General features: G+C 43.7%; 1 protein-coding gene across 1 annotated transcript in view; it reads right to left on the bottom strand.

Annotated features, from left to right (window-relative positions):
• Positions 1-4645: 4645 nt before the first annotated feature.
• The window catches only part of SNCA (synuclein alpha), a 267045-nt gene continuing 245993 nt past the window's right edge, over positions 4646-25697 (bottom strand). Inside the window, exon 6 of the mRNA XM_030190690.1 lies at positions 4646-5198. Within this exon, the coding sequence (XP_030046550.1) occupies positions 5166-5198 (33 nt within the window). The 3' untranslated portion in view covers positions 4646-5165. The remainder of the gene's footprint in view (positions 5199-25697) is intronic.

Here is a 25697-nt window from a genome sequence, read left to right on the forward strand (position 1 = left end):
AGGTATCGAATCTAGACTCCACGTGGTTGTGTGCATCACTATACTAAGCTTTAACACCAGTCTAAAAACTAGCTTATAATATTGAAAAAGCCTAACTCACAGCAATGTTAAAGAGTGATATTGTAGTTAATAGATTTCTTCAAAGATTGCTTCAGGTTTTTACTAAAATTCTTTTATCACTAGCAGAGGTTTTAAAATTTTTTTGAAGGCATTAAGGGCTCAATTCACCATTTTTCACTGGAAAGCAGCATTAGGTGAATATATATGTAGGCCAGTCAGTGAATAAAAATGTGTGCAATGCAAATACCATGACGTGACTTGCAGTGATACACTGCAAGTTATGTTAGAGCCAAAAAATCATGGTAAAATAACCCCAGGTTTTTGTTGGGGTTATTTCACCACCTGGGAGCAATGCTCCCAGGCCTGCAGAGCAGGGTGGACCTGCCCCAGGCATAAGGCCCTCCCGGGTCAAGCTCTGCCTACTCCAAGTTCAAGCCCCTGATTTCCCTTCCCCTTTTTTTTTCATCTCCACTTCCAAGGTAGCCCTCACCCCCCTCAAAGAGCTACGTTGACATCATTGGTGATCCTTGGGAGTAGGGGTGTCTTTGGGCAGTGCCCAGTCGCTCTTGTTCAATCCAGTGTCAGCTGCAAAATAGCACCCTTAGTGGTACTCTCATGCGATTACTGCTGGAAGTTATATTTCCAAGTCTGTGAGTGTAAAAAGGTTGGGAAACACTGCATTAGAGGTTTCCAGCTACTGTCCTGCAGAACGTTGGGATCTCCTACTCTGGCTGACAGTGACAGTTCCTAATTTTGCTCGAGTTTACACTTCTATATTCATACATTATGGGGTAGAAATTCAATGGGGTCGATATTCAGACTTCAGGAGTTAGCCCGGCTAACTCCAGTGATCACTGCTAAACCCAGATATTCAATATTGTGACGTTTCCAGTGACCAGCATTGAATATCCAGTTTAGTTTTGGATGATTAGAAGATAACTGGTTATGTTGATATTCAGACTTAGCTGGTTATCTTCTAACTGGCCAAAGATATCCCACATATTCAGGCGGCCTAATATAGCCACTAAAGTGGCGCTGAAAATAAGTGGATAGCCTGTTATGTTGGTAGATATTACCAGCTAACTGCTAGTCGCTAACCAGTGATATTCAGCGGGAGATATCCGGCTAACCCCTGCTGAATATCGCTGGATAGCTGGTTAGGGGGCATTTAGTGGCCAGGTACCAATCCTGGCCGGTTAAATTCTTTTGAATATGGGGGGGGGGGGGGGGGAAGTAATTTAAATGAGCAGAAGTCTCTTGGCCATTTAAATCGCTTGTCTGGGGTTAACTGGGCTAATTCAGAGGCACTTAATTGGATAGTGCTACTGAAAACACCCGGTTAGAGCCTAAGTCAAACTGGCTACTTTTTGGGCATTTCAGGGGCGGAGCCAGCACTAAGCTGATTAAGTGCTGATATTCAGCATTTAGGAGCCCTTTTACCAAAAAGATGGTAAAAGGGGCCCTGCGGTGGCATCGGCGTGCAGGTTTGCCCGCATGCTGAGCCCCCTTTTACCTCCGCCAGTATAAGGCTTTTTTTTAAAAAGGAAATGGGTAAGCTAAACACTTGCTGTGTGGCCATTTCCTGGGGCAGCCCTTACCGGTAATCGGAACTACCCAATTACCACCAGGCACGCCCCCTGCGCTAGAAAATACAAAAGTATTTCCTAGCACCCTAATTGCCAGAAGCCAGAACTACCTCTGAGCTCATGGGTGAGGCCGGCACTAGGGCTGATCTGGCTGATGGCGATGCAGGCATAGCTGCTAGGATAACTGCATACATAAGATTGCATAAAACAAAGTCTTACCTTCTGTGCGGTTCATCATAGCTGGTTAAGTCCTGAATAACGCACTTAACCGACTATGTTTTATCAAGGTCCTGCATACCTGAATATTCAACGCTGTTGTCTGGAAATGGCCTGGCATCGAATATCTGAGCATAAAGCCAGTGGCGGACAAAGAAACGCTGACTGTAGTTCCATTTTTTCTTGAAAACAAGGGCTACATGTCAGTAGTTGCAATGGATGAATCAAGAATAAGATCCGCCTGAGGTGGGGGCAAGATGGCGCCTTAAAGGCAAGACATTGAAGTCGCTCCTCCACTTACTGCAAATATGCCTAAGAAACGCTGTGGAAAGGTTTTGAATATTGGGCCCTATCTCCTGGATTCTATATAGCGCGTCTACAGATCAGTGCCAAAATCCAAGCATATTATATAACAACGCGCGTAACTTAATTTGCTTAACAATCTAATCAGCATTGTTAACAGCACTTAACAAGCAACAATGAGCACTAATTGGCAATAATTAGAATTTACGCGCACAACTCGCTAAGAGCATTCTGCAATGCGCCTAACTTCTAACGTGTGCAAGCAAAAAGGGGTGTGGTTATGGTGGGGAAATGGGCGTTTCGTGGGTGTTCAGAAATTTACACGCATAGTTATAGAATATGGCCCAGTGCACCCAAAATCCACATGCTAGGATTTACGCCATGTTTTTGCTGGTGTAAATGGAGGCATGTACTTTTAGGTGCTGAGATGTCAACTATGCATATTATATATACAGTGCCTAAATCTAGTCATCACTTATAGAATACGCTTAGCATTGATTTCCATGCTGATTTTTTTAGGTGCCATATATAGAATCTACCCCTATATGACTACTCTGACACAAATTATGCATCCATAATTCATGTTCAGCAGCATGGAGACAGACCTCAGCCAAGACGTGAGGAAATTTACAGAGCAAGTCTGCCTCAAGGGCTGCTCTTTGGTGACATTGTGCAAGATATAAATTATCTTGGCTACAAATAACCACCTGATTAGATTGTGGAAAAGTCTACAGCCTAGCCCAGTTTATCATTTAGCTTTCTGGCTTTTATCTGTGTTCTACTGTTTTACAGATTTTGAGCAAGAGATGTTGCCTTGATTTCACTGGTTTAATTGGATTTAAATTATTGATGGTTGGTAGAAATTCTTTTTAGCTAAGACAGACTGAATATGGCTTTTTATTCTCGAAAGTTACAGATAACATAGGCTTTTCTAATGTGATCAGAGGTTTAGTTCGCCTGCATTGTTTTGGGAGGATGGAAGTAGCAAGGAGTATTATGTATTTATTTATTTTCCACCTAATTTCCTAGGCAGATTACAATTCTACACACACACTAATCAAAAACAGATTAAAACAAACAATACAGTTAAGCAAATTAGAACAAAATTATTTTGTTTTCTTGTTTTCCTCTGTTTTTATCTTATCTATGCCATTCTTCTCTCCTTCCCCTCCTACTCCTTGTGATCTCACTCACTCATCCTTTTCTACCTCTCCATAATTCCCTCAATTTTCACCTCTTTCTTGTATCCCCTGGTCCAGCCCTCTTTCCTTGTTTATTTTCCTCCACACCAACTTCACCCTCTTTCCTTCTTTCTCTACTTCTGCCCCTTCCCACTCATCCCTTATCTTCTCGGCCCTTCTTCTTCTATTCTCATATACCTCCTTTCTCCCTTAATTACCTTCCCTCTTGTCTTCTCTCTACCATCTCTCTTCTTCTTTTATCTATCCCTCTGTAAACCCACCCCTCTTATCGCATTATTTTCACCCATCTATCATCTTCTCCTCCCTTTCCTACTCTCTCCCCGACATTTTATCTCTTTCCCTCTTTCTTCCTGTCACACTCTCTCTCTTTTCTCTCACTCCCACTTTCTACCCCCTAGGTCCAGCGTCTCTCATTCTCTCTACCCTCCACCCTACCATGTCCAGCATCTTTCCTTCTATCTCTTCTTTACCTACCTATCCAGCCAAGTCCTGAATCTCTTCCTCCACCTCAGCATCTTTCTTCTCTCCCTTCCTCCTCCAGGTCCACCTTCTTTCCCCTCTTCTTTCTGCCCCCAGAACCTGCATCTCCTCTCCCCCTCCCTCCCCCTACTCTAGGACCAACATATTTTCCTTTCCCTCTTTTCCACCTTCCCAGCCAAGTTCTGCATCTCTCTTTCCCCTCCAATTCCACTTGCCCATGGTCCAGCATATTTTCATTTCATACCTCTCTTCCTGCCAGGACAGCAACAGCTAATTTATAAGTATTGGTGATCTTTGTAGACCTTTCATGCTTTTCCATCCTGCCACCTCTGACATTCATTTCTTCTTGCCTTATGGGGCAGGATGGCAGGACTTTCAGTAGCATGGGAGGATGAACGCTCGGCAGCAATCACTACCGCTTATAAATTAGCTGTTGCTGCCCTTGTAGGAAGGGTGGTACGAAAGAGAGAGATACTGAGCTGTCAGGCAGGGGAGGAGGAGGGAACAGAAAATGGGGCAGCACCAATAGCAAAATTTAGACAAGTGCTTGGGGGGGGCATTGCCACCCCTTTTGCCCCCAATTATGCCCATGAATGTGACTGTTTTTCCCCAGAATGAAATGACGTGGAGCTCTCGCTGTTCATTCGCATTGTTTTATTGCTCACCAATCGCAAATGTCTTCAGTGAATAGGCATTCAGAAGGACATTTTTGTTGTTAAAAAGGAGAGCCGTGGCTATGATCCATAATTTTTCATCTTTGCATGGATGACATTCTCTTGACAGTTGATTAGCTATTTATTCCTTTTGTTGAAATGCCATTTATTTACAAACACGTCAATAAAACACATTACAAAACTGCGATATCACACAGCCAATATTTATAGGTGCATAGATCATGCTCACTGAAATAATGTGGAAATATAAACAACTCTTACAACAAGTCATCCTTAAAGGGACAACATAAAAGAAGTATTTCAGTATAAACAATACCAAATCACTGGCAACTTGACAACAAAGGTGTACAAGTACAGCTTTGAAAATAAGTAGACACTTAGGTGTTTTTTTTTTTCCATTGAAGCCACAGGATCAACAGCACAACTATGACTTTACCACCAGGTATTCATTTCAGTAGAAGGGAATCCCTGAAATGGAAGCTGGTTATAGCCAAAGATGCATCAGACATTGCTGATGGGTGACTTCAAGGTACACTATAAAAACTATTTAAAAAAAAAAGAATTTTACAACTTGATACATTGGAACGTAGCACTTGTACAGGACAGGAATTCTTATATTTGTAGACATCAGGAGAGAGGCAGTCTCATGCTTCGGGTTCGTAATCTCGATACTCCTCCTATGGAGAAGGCAAAAAGTCAAGATCAGTATAGAGGCTACAGAGGAAGTCTAGTTTCAAGACCAGATAAAAAAAAAAGAGGTCAAATATGCACACATAACAAATAAAACAGAACAAAACAGAACTCTGGGTGTCCACATGATTTTTTAAAAATTGTACAACAAATTTGTAATCTGATATGTTTCGCCAGAGGGCTAAATCAGAGGTAACTATCTATTTATTTATTACACTTGTACCCCGTGCTTTCCCACAAATACAGCAGGCTCAATGCGGCTTACATAGTAAAAAAAAAAAAAAAAGCATTACAAAGGGCATGCAAGTCTCTTAACCCTCCATTTTAGGTGGGCTGGTAGAATTAAGTTGGTCCATTAGGGTATCACATACATATTGCTAAAACATTGTCTGTGATGTGCCAGCACTAGGATTTGATACTTGCTGCTGAGCCGAGACTTTTGATGTCTTTTTTCTCCATTAATTAAATTAAATTATTTTTTGGAATTTATGATTCACAGTGACTTGATAGTTGTATTAATCTTACTCTTCAGCTCTGGATGTTGTTGACACAAAGATATTTGCTGAAGTAGTGTCTAAATTTTTTTTAAAAACATAAATATAACATTTAAAAAATCATAATTATATAGAAAAATGAAACATTAAGGGTTCCTTTTACAATGCCGCGCTAGCGATTCCGGCAAGTCAAATGCAATGAAGCCCATAGGAATTGAATGGGCTTCGTTGCATTTGCCGCGCTGGAATTGCTAGTGCTGCTTTGTTAAAGGAGCCCTATGAAAACATCAAGATTAAAATTATGCATTAAGGCGTCCTTTTACAAAGCCGCGCTGAAAAATGGCTTGCGGTAGTGTAGGCACAGGTTTTGGGTACGCGCTGATCCATTTTTCAGCTCGCCTGTAAAAAAGGTCTTTTTTTTTTTTGCCGAAAATGGATTTGCGGCAAAATCAAAATTGCTGTGTGTCCATTTGGAGTCTGAGACCTTACTGCCAGCCATAGACCTAGTGGTAAAGGATCGGGGCAGTAATGACCTGTACGTGCACCAAATGCCACTTGGCGCGTGTCCATTATGCACGCCAGAAAATAAAAAATATTTTTCAGAAGCGCATAGCGGATGCACGCCAAAATTGAAATTATCACAAGGGCCACGCAGTAACCGGGTGGTAATTCCAATTTGGCATGCGTTCGGTATGTGTAGGCACCTACGCGGCTTAGTACAAGGGGCCCTAAATTAATAATCAGATAGCACAGAGCAAACAAAGGAGTGTGATTCAGGTAAATGCAGGGCTTTTTTTGAGGGGGTACTTGGGGCTACTGAGTACCGGCACCTTTTCCATTGTCTGCTACAATTGACTTATGGACCCCAAGTTTTCATGAAAGAGCTCAGGCTCTACACACCAATTCTGCCTTGTCATAGATTCTGTGACTGGTTGCAGGGGGTCTGGCTATTGTGGGGTGGGTCCCTCAGTGATTACCCCACCCCTGAAGGGTGGCCTAGCATTTGAGTACCAGCACCTTTTTTTGCTAGAAACAACGCACTGGGTAAATGAAAGTGTTTTATTCACACTCTGTTTTGGTCTGACCTTTGTTGTGGTGCATCAGCCTCTCTTTTTAACTCCTGTTTTGAAGACTAGACAGCAACTGGCTGCACTGTGCACTTATCCTTTCCATTTGTATAATTATCTTCTCTTAATTGTATCATTTCCCAAAAAGTACATACACCTGTGAAAAACTATGTGAGGGTAAGGTGATTTTATAAAAGAGTGCCTAGGCAGTAAAGGAACATTGAGGTCCTTTTAATAAGGTGCCTAGGTGCCTACGCGCATCCAATGTGCGCCAAGTTGGAACTACTGCCCGGCTACAGCGTGCCCCGAGCGGTAATTTCATTTTTGACTCATGCCCAAAACATGTGGCCAAAGTGCTGGCCGCTTACCGCCCGGTTAGTGCGTGAGACCTTACCGCTAAGTCGACAGGCGGTGTAAGGTCTCAGGCTGAAAATGGATGCGCGCTGGTTTTAATTTTGCCGCACGTCCATTTTCGGCCACACACTCATAAAAAATGCCTTTTTTCCAGGAACGCTGAAAAATTCATGTGCATGTGTCCAAAACACACACCTACACCAGCGCAGGCCACTTTTAGGTGCGCCTTAGTAAAAGGGCCCCACTGTGTGTGTATGCTCTGCCTATTGTATGCATCTATGTGCCTTTCTAAAACAGCCTTTCCAAAAGGTGCCTCACAAAGTTACCCTGTTCTGTGTATTTGCCCAAGTAAGAATTTGAGCATACATGTGTATTTTATAAAGTGCCAATAAAATATATATAAAAAAGGAATTTCTGCAGGTTTCCTGATGTAGATGCACTTAAAATTATGTTCATACATCCTGTATGGATATACGTTTATGACTTGGGTTGAGGCATTTTAGAGGACAAGGCAAGGGTAGGGTTTTCTCTTATGTGTGTTTTATAAAATTCTGAATATTAAAAAACAAAACAAGCAGGTCCACAAAAATCACAATACAATTTCACGTATAGCCACCAACAACTTTTCAATGGATGTAAATAATCTATTTTTGTTACAGAGATTGCATCATAGAGGGTATACATGCACATTTAAAAGGTTTAGCAAGTAAAGAGCCTATGGACCTCCATGATAAAGAGCACCATTGAATAACTATGTGTAACCTACTAGTTGATCCTCCTCAAGAAGGTTTGATAACAGGAGATGGCATGATGTCACAAGGCTGAAGCCAGTCTCCACCCAAAAAGATTTTAATTCTCCCCAGTGCAGCCAGTGCCATCTTGGTACACCCACAACAATTACATTGAAAGGGCGACATGTTCTGCCTACTAGCTTCAGCCCACATAATGGGCCAGATAGGCTCATTTCATCTCCTATTATCAAACCTCCTTGATCCTGGTAGAGAAGCCAGGTGGAAGTCTATTGGCTCTGCTCTGTGCCCTGCTTAAACTTATCTGTTTGTAATTAAGGTAAGATATCACCCCATATTTCCTGTTGTTAAAAAAGGAATTGAACTGGGAGTTGTAACTGTTCTTGAGGAAAATGCATTGGAGTTACTAATGTTTCTGTTTGTGCATGAATACATGTAAGAATATGTAGCTTGTAAGCCTATTATGATTCAGCTACAAATCGAGTTAATGCAAGTAATGCAATTAACCTCACACATGGTGTCCAATGTGACAGAAGAAATTGTAAATGTATGACGTTTTTAAGTTACATAAGTACATAAGTAATGCCACACTGGGAAAAGACCAAGGGTCCATCCAGCCCAGCATCCTGTCCACGACAGTGGCCAATCCAGGCCAAGGGCACCTGGGGACATTCCCAAACATACAAACATTCTATACATGTTATTCCTGGAATTGTGGATTTTTCCCAAGTCCATTTAGTAGTGGTTTATGGATTGTCCTTTAGGAAACCGTGTAACCCCTTTTTAAACTCTGTCAAGCTAACCACCTTCACCACATTCTCCGGCAACGAATTCCAGAGTTGGTATAGCTGTTGTAAATGAGCACTGACCAGTGTTGCCAGGTGGGTGGTTTTACCGCCCAATTGGGCAGTTTTCCGCGACCCGCCGCGGGAAATTTTTGCCCACGGCGGGTTGCGGTTTTTTGGGCTCCTTTTGGGTCATTTGGGCGGTTTTAAAAGCGTTTTTTTCGGCCGCGGGGGGCAGGGTTAGTGACATTTTGGGCGGGGTTCGTGACGTTTTGGGCGGGGCCGATGACTGGGGAGGCGGGGCCGGTGACTGGGAGGCGGAGCCGATGACGGCGGGGGCGGGGTTGATGACGGCGGGGCGGGGTTGATGACAGCGGGGGCGGGGATGATGACACGGGGGTGGGGGTGTCAGGGGCGGGGTTTGACTTTGGGCGGGTTTTGGGCTGGATTTGGGCTCGATTGGGTGGGAAAAATTTTTTCCACCTGGCAACCCTGGCACTGACCACAGGGAGTCAGTTGATCTTGCTAGAGAAGCCAGATGGAAGTCTGTTTGCTCTGCTCTGTGCAATGCTTACAATTATTATGTGTTTGTAATTAAGGGGTAATGAATGCATGGTGAGGACTTCAAGATAGCCTGGTGCCAGAGAAGTAAGAGAGTCTTTCAGCACTGAACTACTGGAGCTGGAAGTCCTGGGATTTGTAGTAGCCACAGCCTGCACCTATCACTTCATGCTTCTTACTAGCAGCACAGTAGGGAAAGCAAATTGGGACACTGTTTAGTGCAAAGGCTTGTTTGAATACACTAATAGACAAGCCCTCATCACATCCTGCAGAGTGGAAGTAAAGTCAGTTGCATACTTCTGGAACCTTTTTTCCCCCTTAAGTATTAATGTGAGCAAATTGCTACAAATTCCAGCTTTAGAAAAGATTGAGGGGGTCAATATCCATTTCCGCATACAGTTCAAACTCCTCTTATTGACCTATAAGTGCATTCACTCTGCAACTCCTCAGTACCTCTCTACTCTCATCTCTCCCTACATTCCTCCCCGGGAACTCCGTTCACTGGGTAAATCTCTCTTATCTGCACCCTTCTCCTCCACTGCTAACTCCAGACTCCGTTCCTTTTAACGGAAAGCGATGAAACTTGGCATGTGGGGAGAAATGGTAAAAAGACATCAATTTTGAAAATGACCCAATAGATTTCTGTGGGAGAAACAGTTCCAGCTTCTGTAGCATAGATACTAGTATGTAATAAAACAGCATTTAGTGAATTCCTTGTTTGACAGTTTCACCTTGGTCTGTTTCATAAAATACACATGAATGCATGTAAAATAAACTGCTAATTTATGCAAGATTCTAAGCGGATTGTGTGTGTACTTTCTGTGAGATGATTTCCAAAGGGAAAATATATAATGTACTCTATACACATAACCTGCCGAGAAGATATGCAGCCTGTTAAAATTACCCATACCTTCCCTATACAAAACACACATATGACTATGTTAAGCATGCAACTAAGCAATCTGGATAAGAATTTGTTTTACTCACTTTTGAAAAAAAAGAGTTCAGTATGAGATGCAATATATATTTTTACCTACATCTAAATTGCATTAAAATTTTTCAGATATTAGGGACTGTTTTCTAAACAGGCAATGTGTAGTTTATTGTTTGGCAGACAGTAGCACAGACCTGCAGTACTGCATTAAAAAGGCAACCGCTGCAGTAAAGATCCCGTTTTTAGCTGTCTAACGCAGGAATAGGCAGGATCCGGGTATGACTTGGGCAGATGTAGTATGGCTAGCTGTAACAGTGCGTGGGTCAGTACCATGCGCTTGCTGTCATGTGAAGAGATGGCGGTAAGTACCAGGGGCATAGCTAGGTGGGGCCACGGGGGCATGGGCCCCCACAGATTTAGCCATGGCCCCCTCTACTTTTGACCCCCCCCACCGCATTCAACCCCCCTCCCGCTGCCAGGTACCTTTGCTGGCGGGGGTCCACAACCCCCACCAGCCTTAGTCTTTTTCAGCGCCGGTCTCCGGCGCATTTGCTGATCTGTGCTGTAAGTACTGACTGACGTCCTACAACGTGCAGAACATGCATGCAGGGTGTCAGTCAGGACTCACAGCACAGATCAGCGAACGCGCCGGAGACCAGCGCTGAAGAAGACTAAGGCTGACGGGGGTTGGGGACCCCTGCCAGCAAAGGTACCTGGCAGAGGCGGCGCCGAGGGAAGGTTGTCGTTGGCGGTGGTAGAAAGTGGCAGGGGAGGGTCGGCGGTGGCGGGGGGGGGTCAGAAAGTGGTGGGGGAGGGTCGGCGGCTGGGGGAGGCATGCTAAAATGTGCCCCCCCACCTGGGGCTCTGGACCCCCCCTCCTGCCAAGGTCTGGCTACGCCCCTGGTAAGTACAGCTATGCTGCCAGCAGTATGGTAGCAGAGCTTCCAAGTACCGGGGCAGTGCAGAGCACACCCTGGCTTCCTGATTCCCTATCCCCAAGTCTGACTGCCCTCCCACTGGACCATCCAACTCACACCCTGACCCCCCAACCAAGTCACCTGATCCTCCCAGGGAAAGACCCCCTGCAGCTCGATCCATATTTAAATCCCCAGCACCCCAATCCATATTCAGAGCCCCTCCCAAATCCCAGCCCACCCTGGCACACATACCCAGCTCTCTCTTGCAAAACCCCACCCCATGCCACTTAAACCTCGCCCCATACCCTCTCCTCCCTTGTGGTACTGTGACACTACTGCTAAGTAACAGGTATCATATTGGAGGAGGTGCTGACCTGGACAGCAGAGAGAAGAGACTGCTGCCACCGCTGGGTATATTTATGGATCAGAAGATCCCCCAGGGTAGGTCCTGGGGAGGTTGGGGGTGGGAGGAGGTTATGGCATGGAGACAGGGTTTAAGTGGCAGGGGTGGGGTTTTATAAGAGGGTGGGGTATGGGTGCTGGAGTGGGCTGGGTTGTGGGTTAGAGTGTAGGGGAGGGCTTTAAGTATGGGGGGGGGCTTTATGTATGGATTGGTGTGTAGGAGTAGGGATGAGTGCTGTTGGGGATTGTATGTGGAACTAGGGGAATGGGGGAGGGATGTGGCAGAAAGTTATTTATAGCTGGTCCTGCACTACATTACATATAGCCCTGAATTCTATAAATGGTACTTTAAATTGCATGTGCACATGCTCAATTTCTACATGCAATTTAATTGAATAACAAGCCAATTAGCACCGATAATTAGGCCCTAACAATCAATTATTGGTGCTAATTGGTATTAATTAAAATCTATGTGTGTAAATTTATGTGCCCGTATCATGCGTAACTTTTAAGTACGGATGAAAAAAAAAAGAGTGCTCACCCATGGAAAAGTCATGGGTGGATCAGGGACATTCCTGCAATTTATGCACATTGTTATAGAATAAAGGGAATCTGCACCTAATTTAGCTGCGGGGATTTACACCAAGGTTTCATTAGTGTAAGTGGTTGCGCCTAAATGTAGTCATGGTTCCCAGCCAGGGGCAGCCCAAGGCAAACTGTCGCCCAAGGCAGGGATGAGATGCCACTTCTGCCCCTGCCCACAACCAGTCTGGCATCTTCCCCCTCCCCTCCTCAACTCTGTATTTACCTTATTTTTGTCGCTTTCAAGAGGCGGCAGCGGATCCCATAGGCTGCCCTGCCACGGTACCTCTTGCACCAGCCTCTTCGCTCCCTCTACTGCATCCCACCTCTGAGGAAAAAAGAAGCTAGGACAAGAGGAGGCCACAGTAGGGAGAAGAGGCTGGTGGCAGCGGCAGGGCAGCCTATGGGAATCGCTGCCACTGCTACAGCCACCTTTAGGAAATGAGAAAAATAAGATAAACGTGGGGAAGTGGGTTGAGGAGGGAAGGGGAGAGTGCTGCTCCTGGAGAGTGCCGCCTAAGTCCCCTGCCTCAGTTGGCCTAATGGTAGGGCAACCACTGTTCTCAGCACTTAGCACTATTCTGTAAATAGCTGCTAACTTTGAGTACCAGTTATAGAACAGCACTTAGCACTTGTTTTTGGCGCTGATGTTTCAGTGCTATTTCTAGAATTTAGTCCTTAATGCAGTACAGTGTGGTATGGTAAGAACCTGCCCTGTGCAGTAAATGCAAGGCAGATACTGAACATCCCCCCTTCAATTACCACAAAGGCTTTGCAATTATCACAAGTTACTTTTCGCATTCAACATGTGGAAACTGCAAAACCTAAGGCACTTCAGTAAAAGAGCACCTTAATTTGTTTCCTTGTGGTGGTGTGTCAGGCATGTATCTCTCCCTTCAGAAGCCTAGTGATGCCTCTGTGGTTGTGGAGCCTGCAGAGGTGAAAGTCCAGGTCTTGAGAAAACCGCTTACCCATTATATTGGTAGTAGTGAAGCATATGAGCCAGCTTTAGCCGCACTAGAAAAAGCTATCACTCCTGATGAAGTGTTGTCTGGCAAATGTGACCTCAACTCCTTGAATAGGGACGTAATGGAGTGGAGGATGTTCACCACTTCCTCCACTCCATTATGTGGGTGCCATGTCTAAATGCAGGCTGGTCCATACGCCATGCGCCCTCCCTGCCCATCTTTAAGTCCTTACTTAAAACCCATCTCTTCTCCCTTGCTTTTGGCGCCTAACCACCTTCCCCATTCATGATACACTGACTACACTGACTACATAGTTTGTTACCTTTAGATTGTAAGCTCTCTTGAGCAGGGACTGTCCTTCCCCATGTTTTAACTTGTACAGCACTGCGTAACCCTAGTAGCGCTATAGAATTGCTAAGTAGTAGTAGTAGTAGTAGTGGTGGTCCACATGGTGGCTACCAACCAGTTAGCAGATGCATTGAGGGCAGTGAAGGTGCTCATAAGTAAACTGAAGAGGGAGAAAGTCACCTCATGTGCAGACCTGGAAGGGATGCGCAGTGAGTGTGTGGCCCTCTGTACTTTAGGGGAGCAGCCTGCAGATGCATTAAAGGCAGCGAATGTGCATATCAGTGAGTTGGAGAGTGGATACTGCCCATGTTGAATTGGAAGGTGTGCGTAGGGAGTGTGATGCCTTCTGTGCTAAAGGGGAGGAACCATCAGATGTCTTGAGGGAAATAAATGTGTGCATGAGTGATCTCCAGAGCAGGCTGGAGACTGTTTGTGTGGACCTTGTTAGGGTCCAGAAGGAACCTGAGGTCCTTCAGACCCAATTGTGTGAGGCTCAGGAAGGGTTACAGAAGCTGGAGAGAGAGAGAGAGAGAGAGAGAGAGATAGAGAGAGAGAGAGAGAGAGAGATAGAGAGAGAGAGAGAGAGAGAGAGAGAGAGAGCATCGAGTTGGTAAAGGCCAAGGCAGTCTTTGGGACCCAGTTCCATTCTCTTCAGCAAGAGATCGATAAGTTAAAGGAGGAAGACCAGAGATGGGAGCAAGAAAGAGACAACCTGTTAAAAGACAAGGTGACTTTTGAGATACAGTGCAAATCTCTGCAGAAAAAACTTAGAGGATCAGCTGCAAAGGTGAAAAATGTACATCAGGCGTGGATACTGTTCAAAAATACCATCCTGGAAGCCCAGGCCAAATATACTCCATGTATTAAAAAAGGAGGAAAGAGGGATAGGGTTAGAGGTTAGGGGGGGGGGGGGGAAAGGGGGGAAGGGTTGAGTTCGGAAAATGTTAAAATTTTCAGGCAAGCCATACATTGTGTTCTAACTTTCTTTTGAGCTGTTTGAATATGCTGAATTGCCTTGAAATAAAAAGGATAAATTAAAAAAAAAAAAGGAGGAAAGAAGACCAAACAATAACCAGCATGGTTAAAAAGTGAGGTGAAGGAAGATATTAGAGCTAAAAGAAAATCCCTAAGAAAATGGAAGAAGGATCTGACTGAAAATAATAAGAAACTGCATAAGGAATGGCAAGTCAAATGCAAAGTACTGATAAGAAAGGCAAAGAGGGACTTTGAAAAAAAAGATTGTGTTGGAGACAAAAACACATAGTAAAATTTTTGTTTAGATATATTAAAAGCAAGAAGCCAGCAAAAGAATCAGTTGGACCACTAGATGACCAAGGGGTAAAAGGGGCACTCAAGGAAGACAAAGCCATAGCAGAGAGATTAAATTAATTTTTTGTTTTGGTCTTCACCGAGGAAGATTTGGGAGAGATCCCAGTTCCAGATATGGTATTCAAAGCTGACAAGTCAGAGAAACTGAATGAAATCTCTGTAAACCTGGAAGATGTAATGGCGCAATTTGACAAATTGAACAGTACCAAATCGCCTGGACCAGATGGTATTCATCCCAGAGTAATGATAGAATTGAAAAATGAACTTGCAGAATCAAGCATGGTACTGGAAGATTGGAGGGTGGCTAATGTAATGCCGATTTTTAAAAAAGGGTTTCAGAGGTGATCCGGGAAATTATAGACCGATGAGCCTGACGTTGGTGCCAGGCAAAATGGCACCAACTATTATAAAGAACAAAATTACAGAGCATATTCAAAAGCATGGATTTATGAGACAAAGCCAACATGGATTTAGTGAAGAGAAGTCTTGCCTCACCAGTCTATTACATTTCTTTGAAGGGGTGAACAAACTTGTGGATAAAGGAGATGGTTGATATTGTGTATCTGGATTTTCAAAAGGCATTTGACAAAGTACCTAAGGAAAGACTCCACAGGAAATTGGAGAGTCATGGGATAGGAGGAAGTGTTTATTGTGGATTAAAAACTGGTTAAAAGATAGAAAACAGAGAGTAGGGTTAAATGTCAGTATTCTTAATGAAGAAGGGTAGATAGTGGGGTTCCCCAGTGGTCTGTGCTGGGACTGCTGCTTTTTAACATATTTATAAATAATCTAGAGATGGGAGTAACTAGTGAGGTAATTAAATTTGCTGACGACTTAGACATAAAGTTATTCAAAGTTGTTAAATTGCGAGAGGATTGTGAAAAATTTCAAGAGGATCTTACGAGACTGGGAGACTGGACGTCCAAATGGCAGATGAAATTTAATGTGAGCAAGTGCAAAGTGATGCACGTGGGAAAGAGGAACCCAAACTATAGCTACGTAATGCAAGGTTACACATTAGGAGTCACCGACCAGGAAAGAGATCTAAGTGTCATTGTTGATGATATGTGGAAACCCTCTGCTCAGTGTGTGGTGGCGGCTAAGAAAGCAAATAGAATGTTAGGTATTATTAGGAAAGGAATGGAAAACAAAAATGAGGATGTTATAATGCCTTTGTATCGCTCCATTGCGCGACCACACCTTGAATATTGTATACAATTCTGGTCACTGTATCTCAAAAAAGATACAAAGAAGGGCAATGAAAATTATAAAGGGGATGGGACGACTTTCCTATGAGGAAAGGCTAAAGTTGTTAGGGCTCTTCAGCTTGGAGAAAAGATGGCTGAAGGGAGATATGATAGAGGTCTATAAAATAATGAGTGGATTGGAACGGGTAGGTGTGAATCGCTTGTTTACTGTTTCCAAAAATACTAGGACTAGGGGGAATGCAATGAAACTACAAAGTAGTAAATCTATTCTATTCTATTCCCTTCATTTATGGCCTGCTAATATCCTTTAGGAATCTAAGTGGGTTACAGAATTTTCATATATAAAATTCAGATTCAAACATTAAATGACTGCTCAAATAATTCTGTTTTTAAAAATGAATTGGAGAAAATATTTATTCACTCAACATGTAATTAAACATGGAATTTGTTGCCAGAGAATATAGTAAAAGCAGTTAGCTTAGAGGGGTTTAAAAAAGATTTGAATAGCTTTCTAAAAGAAAAGTGCATAAGCCATTACTAAAATGGACTTGGGAAAAATCTACTGCTTATTTCTAGGATATAGCAAAATATTTAAACACACTGGAATACAAGTCTGTTACTGCTTCTTTACTTGTTGAATAGTTATAGTGGGGTAGTCTCATATATCACACACGGAAAAAGGTTTTTAATTTTTCACCCAATAACTGGGTGTATTGCCAGTGTGTATTATCTAATCATTGACCTAACCTCCACCGACCTTTGCTAATCTTGTATGTGTTGAAACATCTCTATTTAACTACATGCTATCGGCAAATTTTATGCAGCACTTAGCTCTTGAGCACCAACCTGTTTAAGCTAAGTGCTGCATAAAATTTGCCGATAGCATGTAGTTAAATAGAGATGTTTCAACACATACAAGATTAGCAAAGGTCGGTGGAGGTTAGGTCAATGATTAGATAATACACACTGGCAATACACCCAGTTATTGGGTGAAAAATTAAAAACCTTTTTCCGTGTGTGATATATGAGACTACCCCACTATAACTATTCAACAAGTAAAGAAGCAGTAACAGACTTGTATTCCAGTGTGTTTAAATATTTTGCTATATATTTGATGCTCGACAGAGCGTAGGCACAATTTTTGTTTTGACAATTATTTCTAGGATAAGCAGCATAAAATGTATCAAACTGTTGTGGGATTTTGCCAGGTAGGTTTAGGTTTCTATCAATTTGATATACCACCTCTATCAAGACACGTATCAAGGTGATTTACATATACTATACAGGTACTTGCACTGTTCCTGATGGGCTCACAATCTAAGAATATTGTACCTGGGGCAATGGAGGGCTAAGTGACTTGCCCAGGGTCACATGGAGCTGCAGAGGGAATTGAACCTGGTTCCCCAGGATCTTAACCCACTACTGACCGTTAGGCAACAATGGGAATTGAACACAGTTCCCCAGGATCAAAGTCCACTGTACTAACCATTAGGCCACTCCTAATGGTACTTGTAACCTGCATTGGATGCTGTTGGAAACAGGATGCTGGACTTGATGGACCTTTGGTCTGTCCCAGTATGGCAATACTTACATACTTATATACTTCCGAATGTACGACAGGGTCTAGAAGAGGAACAAAAACTATTGCTTCAGCGGATACAGGGATTTGAACAAGAAGCTAGTCAGTTCTATTTGCGGATTCAGGCCTTGGAAGGAGAAAATGCTATGCTCAAGGAAACCCATCAAGGAGAGGATGATGATGTGAGGGAACAGTTACGAACACTTAATTAGTCCTTCAGTAGTAGAGTGGAGGACCTTGAAGGCAATGATGAGGTGCAGAAGCATTGTCTGTTCAGCATTCAAAATAAGCTGTCTGCTCTGAAGCAAAATAATGTTATCCAGAGGAATGACTATTGGAGCACAATCTCTCCCTACAGAAAGATAAGGAGAATCTGTTGAGGGGGAAATGCAATACAGAAAGCACTTTGGGCTCTTTGTTGATGGAACTAGAGATGTTATGGAAGGAACTCGTGAAAACAAAAGGTAAAAGGATACTGCTGTGGGTCTGTGAGTAGGGCCAGCTGGTGATGGGGTGACAGAATGCCTGGATTATTTTCATAAAGAGCTCAAGGATGTGAGGGACCAATATTCTCCAAAGAGCAGTTAGATACCGGGGACTTAGCGAAACGTACCGAATGGGCGGAACGCAACCTTATAACCATCGCAGAGACGATGCTCATGCTCAGTGTTCATAATAGCCAGCCCCACCAGGAGAGAGATCAGGATGCAACTCTTCTGGAAAGGTTTGCCGTGGTCCCAGAAGCCGTTCCCAGTCCAGACTTGGGGAGTGAGTCTGAGGATGAGGGAAGTATCAGAGTACCCACAGAGTGCTCAGAACTGCATTAGGCAGGTAATATGGCCGGAGGAGGACCCGAGGACAGTTTCATGTGGAGAAGGTCATGGTTACACATCCAGACTGCGATTCAGGAGGGCCCTTCCTACACCCCTGGATCCCGGTCGTCTTTCTGGGAGGCCAAGCCCGTGAACCATAGAAATAGGATAGCGGAAGTATCAGCAGGGGAGGGGTGGTCTCCATAAAGGATAATCTGAGCCAGGTTCATGCAGCTGTAGTTGCCTTAGGAGTGGAAAGGAATGTGGATATGCTCACCCTGCTACCCTGGACATTCTCGGATGCCTGCTGACAAGTCTTGGCCACCATGTCGCCTTATGAAAAAACAACAAATTTGTCGGTGTTTGAACAGGTGCTGGTTAATCATTATGGGCCATATAAGGATCCATTTCAGGCTTCTTGTGCAGCATACAGGATGAAATTTAAAGAAGGTCAGTCACCCAAGAGCTATGCATTTGAGTTAAGACAGATGTATTATTATATTGAGCCCAATCCCCAGGAGATGGAGAATGTGAAGTTCAAGGCCTTATTTCTAAGAACCTTGACACCTGATCTGAAAACCTATCTAGCCGATAAGGAATATGTGCCCATCTCTACCTTGGTAAGTCATGTCGAGAAATTATATAAGACTAAGTCAAGTGACTCCAAGCAATCTCTCTCTTTCTCTCAAGCCCCCCCCCCCCCCCCCCCGTCTTCTCTCATTCTCTACAGTCTCTCTCAAGGCCTTTACCCCCAGCATTCTTTCTTCTCTATCCTCATCCAGCAGCTGTCCCACTTTTTCTCTGTTCCGCCCACCCTCCTCAAGCTCCCTGTCCTCAGCAGTCTCTTAAACCTTTTGGCCCCAGCAGTGTCTTTCAATCTTTTGCTTAGTTTGGGTAAACATATGTGCATATCAGCTCTATGTGCATAAATTATCTGCATTTTTAGAGGATGATTTTATAAAAGGTCTATTTCTCCCATAAGATAATGTTTCACCTGTTGAGATGTCTTTTAAAATTACCCTCATGGACGGTAATTTCAAGAGAGGGTACTATGGACAGGTGCCTACTTGATTGTACAAAATACTAGCATATATGTTAGGGAAAATGCCTTGAATGTAAGTGCAATCACTTACACCTGCTCAAGAGCTGATAAATGAAGCCATGTACTTTATCTTTTCATCATCTATATACATATTTGCTAACTCCACCAGCAAACTACGCTCCATCATGTCATTTACATTTACATCAGTCAGTATTATATAAGGGGTCATTTACACATGTATGTGGCTATATACCTGCAGAAATTACTTTATACAATTATATAATAAATTACTAATAGCACATTTATGTAGTTCTATATTACTCTTCTTTGTCAACTATCAGGGAACAAATCTATAAACAGACCCCAGAGGAACATTACAAAAAGTCATCTCAAGATATTTAGCTGGAAGAAACAAACACATAAATAATCAAACAAAAGCATAAAATCCATGGAAGCTCAAAGACAGAGGAGAATGCTGTAAATTATCGGGTTGAAAACAGTTTACTTGTTCATACATTACATTTAACAAGTATTCAAGGATCTTAAGAAATAAGAAAGAGAGAGGAAATAATCATTGGGAAAACAGAATAAAGGATATTTTCATATACGAACCCTTCTTTAGTGGAACTGACATGAAACTCAAATATCACATAAAAAAATGCAAATAACTATAGAAATACATATCCTACTAATAAATTTCATATACGATTAGAAGGCTTTGACTGTGTGTTTTGGGGGTCACTTGTTTCTGAGGTTTTCTTATTTGAAATGAGCTGTTGACCATATTTGTGAAAGAATTTAGTATTTAAATGTAGCTCCAGAGCAGTGCCATTTAAATAATCAAGGGGTGGACTATTCGATGAAAGCCCCGGAACCCGTGCCTCTTAGATAATACAGGGAAGCATAAAATCTGAGTGAGGTGAGCTGTCCAGGGGCCTTCTTTTTCCCATAGAAGCAGTTCAGTAGTGGGAAATGAGGCAGATTTCCCACCCAGGGACTCATCCGAATCTTGTTCCTCTCATTCAGAGACCAAGGGAAGGAAAGGGAAAACAGAAAGGGACAGAAGTAGGGCTTGGTCACCTAAGAGAAGACTGTAGAGAAAAGAAAGGTTTTAAATTTGAACTACAGCTAAACAGAGTGTGCCACAAGGGAGGATTCAGCAGGAAGGATCCTGTCCAAAAGAGAAATAAGAAGTATGAAGCTGCTGTTTCCACATCCAGCACAGTGAGAAGGATTGGAACCCAAGAGTACAGAGAATGCATGCTGGAGATCCTGGTGGGATATGAGGTAGGAACAGGGATGGACTGACAGCTGATCTGGGCCCCCCGGCAATAAAGGTCATTGCCCCCCCCCCAGCCGCTGCCTGACCTGTGCCAACCCACCCCTGGCCAAAAGGTATTCACACCCTCCCATCCACCTTTGTTTCCAGCCTCCCCCCCATACACCCACCATCCACTTTTGTTTCCCTGGCCCCCTTCTGCACACTACAGCCCTCTTTTTGTTTCCAGCCCCCGCTTCCAGCCCCCTAAATACCACAACACTCCTCCCACACACACACACTCCAGACACCTTTGTTTCTAGCCCCACCTCCTGCACACTACAACCCCCTGAGCCTCAGTGGGCCCTCCCTGGTCCTACCTTGAAGGGCCCTGGTGATCTAATGGCCTTTTCAGGAACAGGAAAGAACCCCACTCTTTCATGCCCGCTGCCACTGCTGTGCTTGGTGCTGCTGCATTTTCAAAATGGCTGGGTCTCGCGGGTCTCGGCAGTCTCCGCAGCCATTTTGAAAATTCGGTGGCACCAGGCAGAGCAGCAGTAGTGGGTAGGAAAGAGCGGGGTTCTTTTCTGCCCCCATAGAGGCCACTAGACTACCCAGGACCTTCAAGTTGGGACCTGGGAGGACCCACAGAGGCTCAAGTGGCCTGTTGTGTGTGTGTGTGGTGGGCAGGGAAAGAACCTTTGGACCTTCCAGAGCCTCTGGGCCCTCGAGCACTGCCTGCTTGGCTGTATGGTCAATCCACCCCTTGGTAGGACCTAAGACCTGGGTGCAGCTTGCATGGTGAGATGAGAAGGAAATTGAATCCCTGGAATAAGGGAGAAGGGGCTTGACTGGTATAGATTGACTGCAGTGAAATAGAAAGAGAGAAGGACAGGAGAAGAAGAATGAGAGGAGGTCTGAGTATAGCCCATAAGCTATTCTTTAAATGTGCTTAGAATGTGAGAAAGAGGAGCACAAGGGCTGCTGAAGTTTCTATCAACTGAGAGCCATTTAAAGAGAGAGTACCAAACCCATCCAAAGAGGGAGAGATGAGAATGAGAGGCAGAAATGACAATAAACAATGAAGGAGACCAACAGGCTTATTTTCGAAAGAGAAGGACGCCCATCTTTTGACACAAATCGGAAGATGAGCGTCCTTCTCACAGGGTCGCCCAAATCGGCATAATTGAAAGCCGATTTTGGCCGTCCCCCAACTACTTTCCATCGCGGGGACAACCAAAGTTCATGGGGCGTGTCAGAGGCATAGTGTAGGCGGGACTTGGGCATCCTCGACCCATAATTGAAAAAAAAGGGCGTCCCTTACAAGCACTTGGACGACTTTACCTGGTCGTGTTTTCCTTATGACCAAGCCACAAAAAGGTGCCCGAACTGACCAGATGACCACCGGAGAATCGGGGATCACCTCCCCTTACTCCCCCAGTAGTCACTAACCCCCTCCCACCCTCAAAAAAACATCTTTAAAAATCTTTTGTGCCAGCCTCTATGCCAGCCTCAAATGTCATACTCAGGTCCATCACAGCAGTATGCAGGTCCCTGGAGCAGTTTTAGTGGGTGCAGTGCACTTCAGGCAGGCGGACCCAGGCCCATCCTCCCCCTACCTGTTACACTTGTGGTGGTAAATGTGAGCCCTCCAAAACCCACCAGAAACCCACTGTACCCACATCTAGGTGCCCCCCTTCACCCGTAAGGGCTATGGTAGTGGTGTACAGTGGTGGGTAGTGGATTTTGGGGGGGCTCAGCACACAAGTTAAGGGAGCTATGTTACTGGGAGCAATTTCTGAAGTCCACTGCAGTGCCCCCTAGGGTGCCCAGTTGGTGTCCTGGCATGTCAGGGGGACCAGTGCACTATGAATGCTGGCTCCTCCCATGACCAAAGGGCTTGCATTTGGTCGTTTCTGAGATGGGCGTCCTTGGTTTCTATTATCGCCGAAAATCAGAAACAACCAAGTCTAGGGACGACCATCTCTAAGGACGACCTAAATGTCAAGATTTGGGCGTCCCCGACCGTATTATCGAAACAAAAGATGGATGTCCATCTTTTTTTGATAATACGGGTTTCACTGCCCCTCCACTGGGACGTTTTGCCAGGACGTCCCCAGCAAAACTTGGGCATCCCTTTTGATTATGCCCCTGCATGTGACATAAATACTCTAAACCAGGGTTTGACAAATTTTCTTAGGATCTGGAAGCCATCCCAAAAATCTAGGAGCCAGACTTGGAACCAGGTCTGTGGAGTCAGTGTCAGAAGCAATTTTAGGTGGAGGCGAAGTTGGTAAAAATGTACTGACTGACTCCAGCTTCAAAATAAAAACTTATAACTTTATAATATATGGTAATATATACTATATGGTATCTATCTATCTATCTATCTATCTATCTATCTATCTATCTATCTATCTATCTATCTATCTATCTATCTATATCAGTGATGGCGAACCTTTCAGAAACTGAGTGCCCAAACAGCAACCCAAAATCTAATTATTTATTGCAAAGTGCCAACAGGGCAATTTAACCTGAATAACAGAACTTTAAAAGCATTTGGCATGCTTTTGAATAATTAATGTGATTTTTGCTGTTGCATGCATGCTGATAACTCCCTGCACTAAAAATGAGCACACACTAATGCTAGAGATACCCATAGGAATATAATGGGTGTCTCTATCAGTGCGCGCTAAAAGGTTAGTGCACATATAGCACGGCTTAGTAAACAGGGCCCTATATTTGTTATAACATAAGTTGAAGGTTATGTAACATTGTAGTAATTATTTTGCAGGATACTTGGAAGTGTGTTGAGATGTTGACCAGACTGAGTCTACTATAATGGCAGAGTTTAAGTTATGGGATAATGTGACTGTGATAAAACAGTGGGTTTTAAGCCTGTAACTGTATTAATTATTTCTTGAAGTTTATTTCTTTAGTTTGGCCAACAGTTGGTGAATGCTTATGCTTAAAGCTGTTACAGAGCACTGACTATTCTTTCTTTAGTTAACTCAGATAAGAGGTAACCTGCAGTGATGTGGCCAGCTATTTTTAGAACTTGTTCTGGGCTCCAATTAGCCCAGGAGCTCAAAATTCAGCTAGGATGTACTGGCCTTTTCTCCAGTCTCAGCTTGGAAGTAGAGAGAGAGAGACCTCTTTACTGAGTCCCTGTAAGCAGTTACATTCTGTAACCTGTGAGCAGCTACATTTTCTGTACTTCCCAGGTACTATTTAGATAGTAAACAAATGATTAGTTTTTTCTAGAATTGATCCATATTCAGTTACCTGTTATTATGTGTTGTTTTGTTCCAACAGTTTTTATGGTTCACTGTTCAATGTTGTTTTCATGACAATAAACATTTTTAATTTATTGCCTCTGCTTGTCTGGACTGACTAAGAATCCTGATGGTTTGTATGCTGGGTCTGTGGGTGCTTTCTAGGAACTGTGGGATCATTGGGAGTGTGGCCCCAGTAACCTAGGAATCACTGGGGATAATTTGAGAGCAGGAGACTCTCCCAGAGGTGGTTGGGACTCAGTCAGTGAGAGGAGGGTGCTAGTTTCGAGCACAAGTGGCAGGTGCAGGAAGACCTGAGCTGTGCTGGGGATAGACCCTTTAAGTGGCTGCAGGGTAGCCCCAGGAGGGTGGCTAGGCATGTCGTGACAGTGACTTTATTAAAAAATGTCAGTATTGGTTTCCATAAGTATGTGTGGGGTTTAATGTTGATGCAGGACAGCTGTTGGACAGAATGTTTACATAGAAATCCATCATCAAGTGCACTCTAAGGCATTAATTAAGAGTTACCAAGCACTACTAACACCTATATGTCTTGTGCCCCCCATGTTAAGTCTGGGTCCCTCAAAATGTCAGGTCTAATTATGCCACTGCTCCTGATTAAGAAGGCACCATGTGAGCTGTCTTTCAAGGGTGGAAACCTCTCTTTCTCTCTGCCCCCACAGCACTTTCTCTGTGCCTGCCCCACAACACACTCATTCACTCTCTCTCTCTCTCTGTCTGCCCTACAGCATTCTCTCTCTCTCTCTTTCTGTCTGCCCCACAGCACACTCACTCACAGTCTCTCGCTCTCTTTATCTCTGTCTACCCCAAAGCACACTTACTCTCTCTCGCCCTCTGACTGCCCTACAGCAATGTCTGTCTGTCTGTCTCTCCTTCTGCCTGCCCCAAAGAACTCTCTCTCTTTCTCTCTCTATTAATGTGCAGGCACACAAGTAATTTACAGTATTCTATAAGATATGCATGTAACTGGGATCCCCACTTGTGTCTCACCCATGCTCTAGTAGTATAAAGGGAGTGGGAAGTGGACCAATGACTCCAGGGAAACGGGATACAAGTCTACAAGGTACCACTTCATTCAATGACTCGACACAGTACTGTGTTTCGGCCACAGGCCTGCCTCAGGAGTCTTAAATGATCCTTGATGTTCGAAATGGGTCTCAAAGTCAGATGGTCTTGAAAAAGACCTTTGTAAACCTATGATGTCATAACGTCTCTGTATAATCTTTGCAAATATGTGCTATGCAAGGTAGTCCTGTATGTGCAGAATAGTGCTTAGGGGCATACTGGCATATATGCATGTATAAACACATTTATGTGTGTATATGCTAATATTCTAAAACGAAAGAAGAAAGCCAAATGGTTCCACAAACAATCCAAACAAAACAGTCACAGCAGAGGAAGAAACTAAAGCATCAAGATGATACTGTCTTGTAAAACACGTGTTTTACAAGACAGTATCATCTTGATGCTTTAGTTTCTTCCACTCCTATGCTAATATTCTAAATATTTATCCATGGAGAAATGCATATTCATTCACAATAATAGTGCAGTTACAGAGGGATGGTATAGAGAGCAGAGGCTTCCATCACTTTACTGGGAAACAGTGAAAAATATGTGAAAGGAGTATTCTAATGTTTTATTGCTTTGGTCTTCACTCCCATTGAGGGCTGCCAATGGGCCAGATTTTAAGGGTACTCCTAATGACTATGCATGAGAGAGATTTGCACACCTATTACTTGCATTCTATGCAAATCTCTCTTATGTACAGTCATTATGAGTGTCCGTGAATCCTAACCTGTTG

This window comes from Microcaecilia unicolor, chromosome 2 (genome assembly GCF_901765095.1).
Source record: "Microcaecilia unicolor chromosome 2, aMicUni1.1, whole genome shotgun sequence".
Taxonomy (NCBI): Eukaryota; Metazoa; Chordata; class Amphibia; order Gymnophiona; family Siphonopidae; genus Microcaecilia; species Microcaecilia unicolor.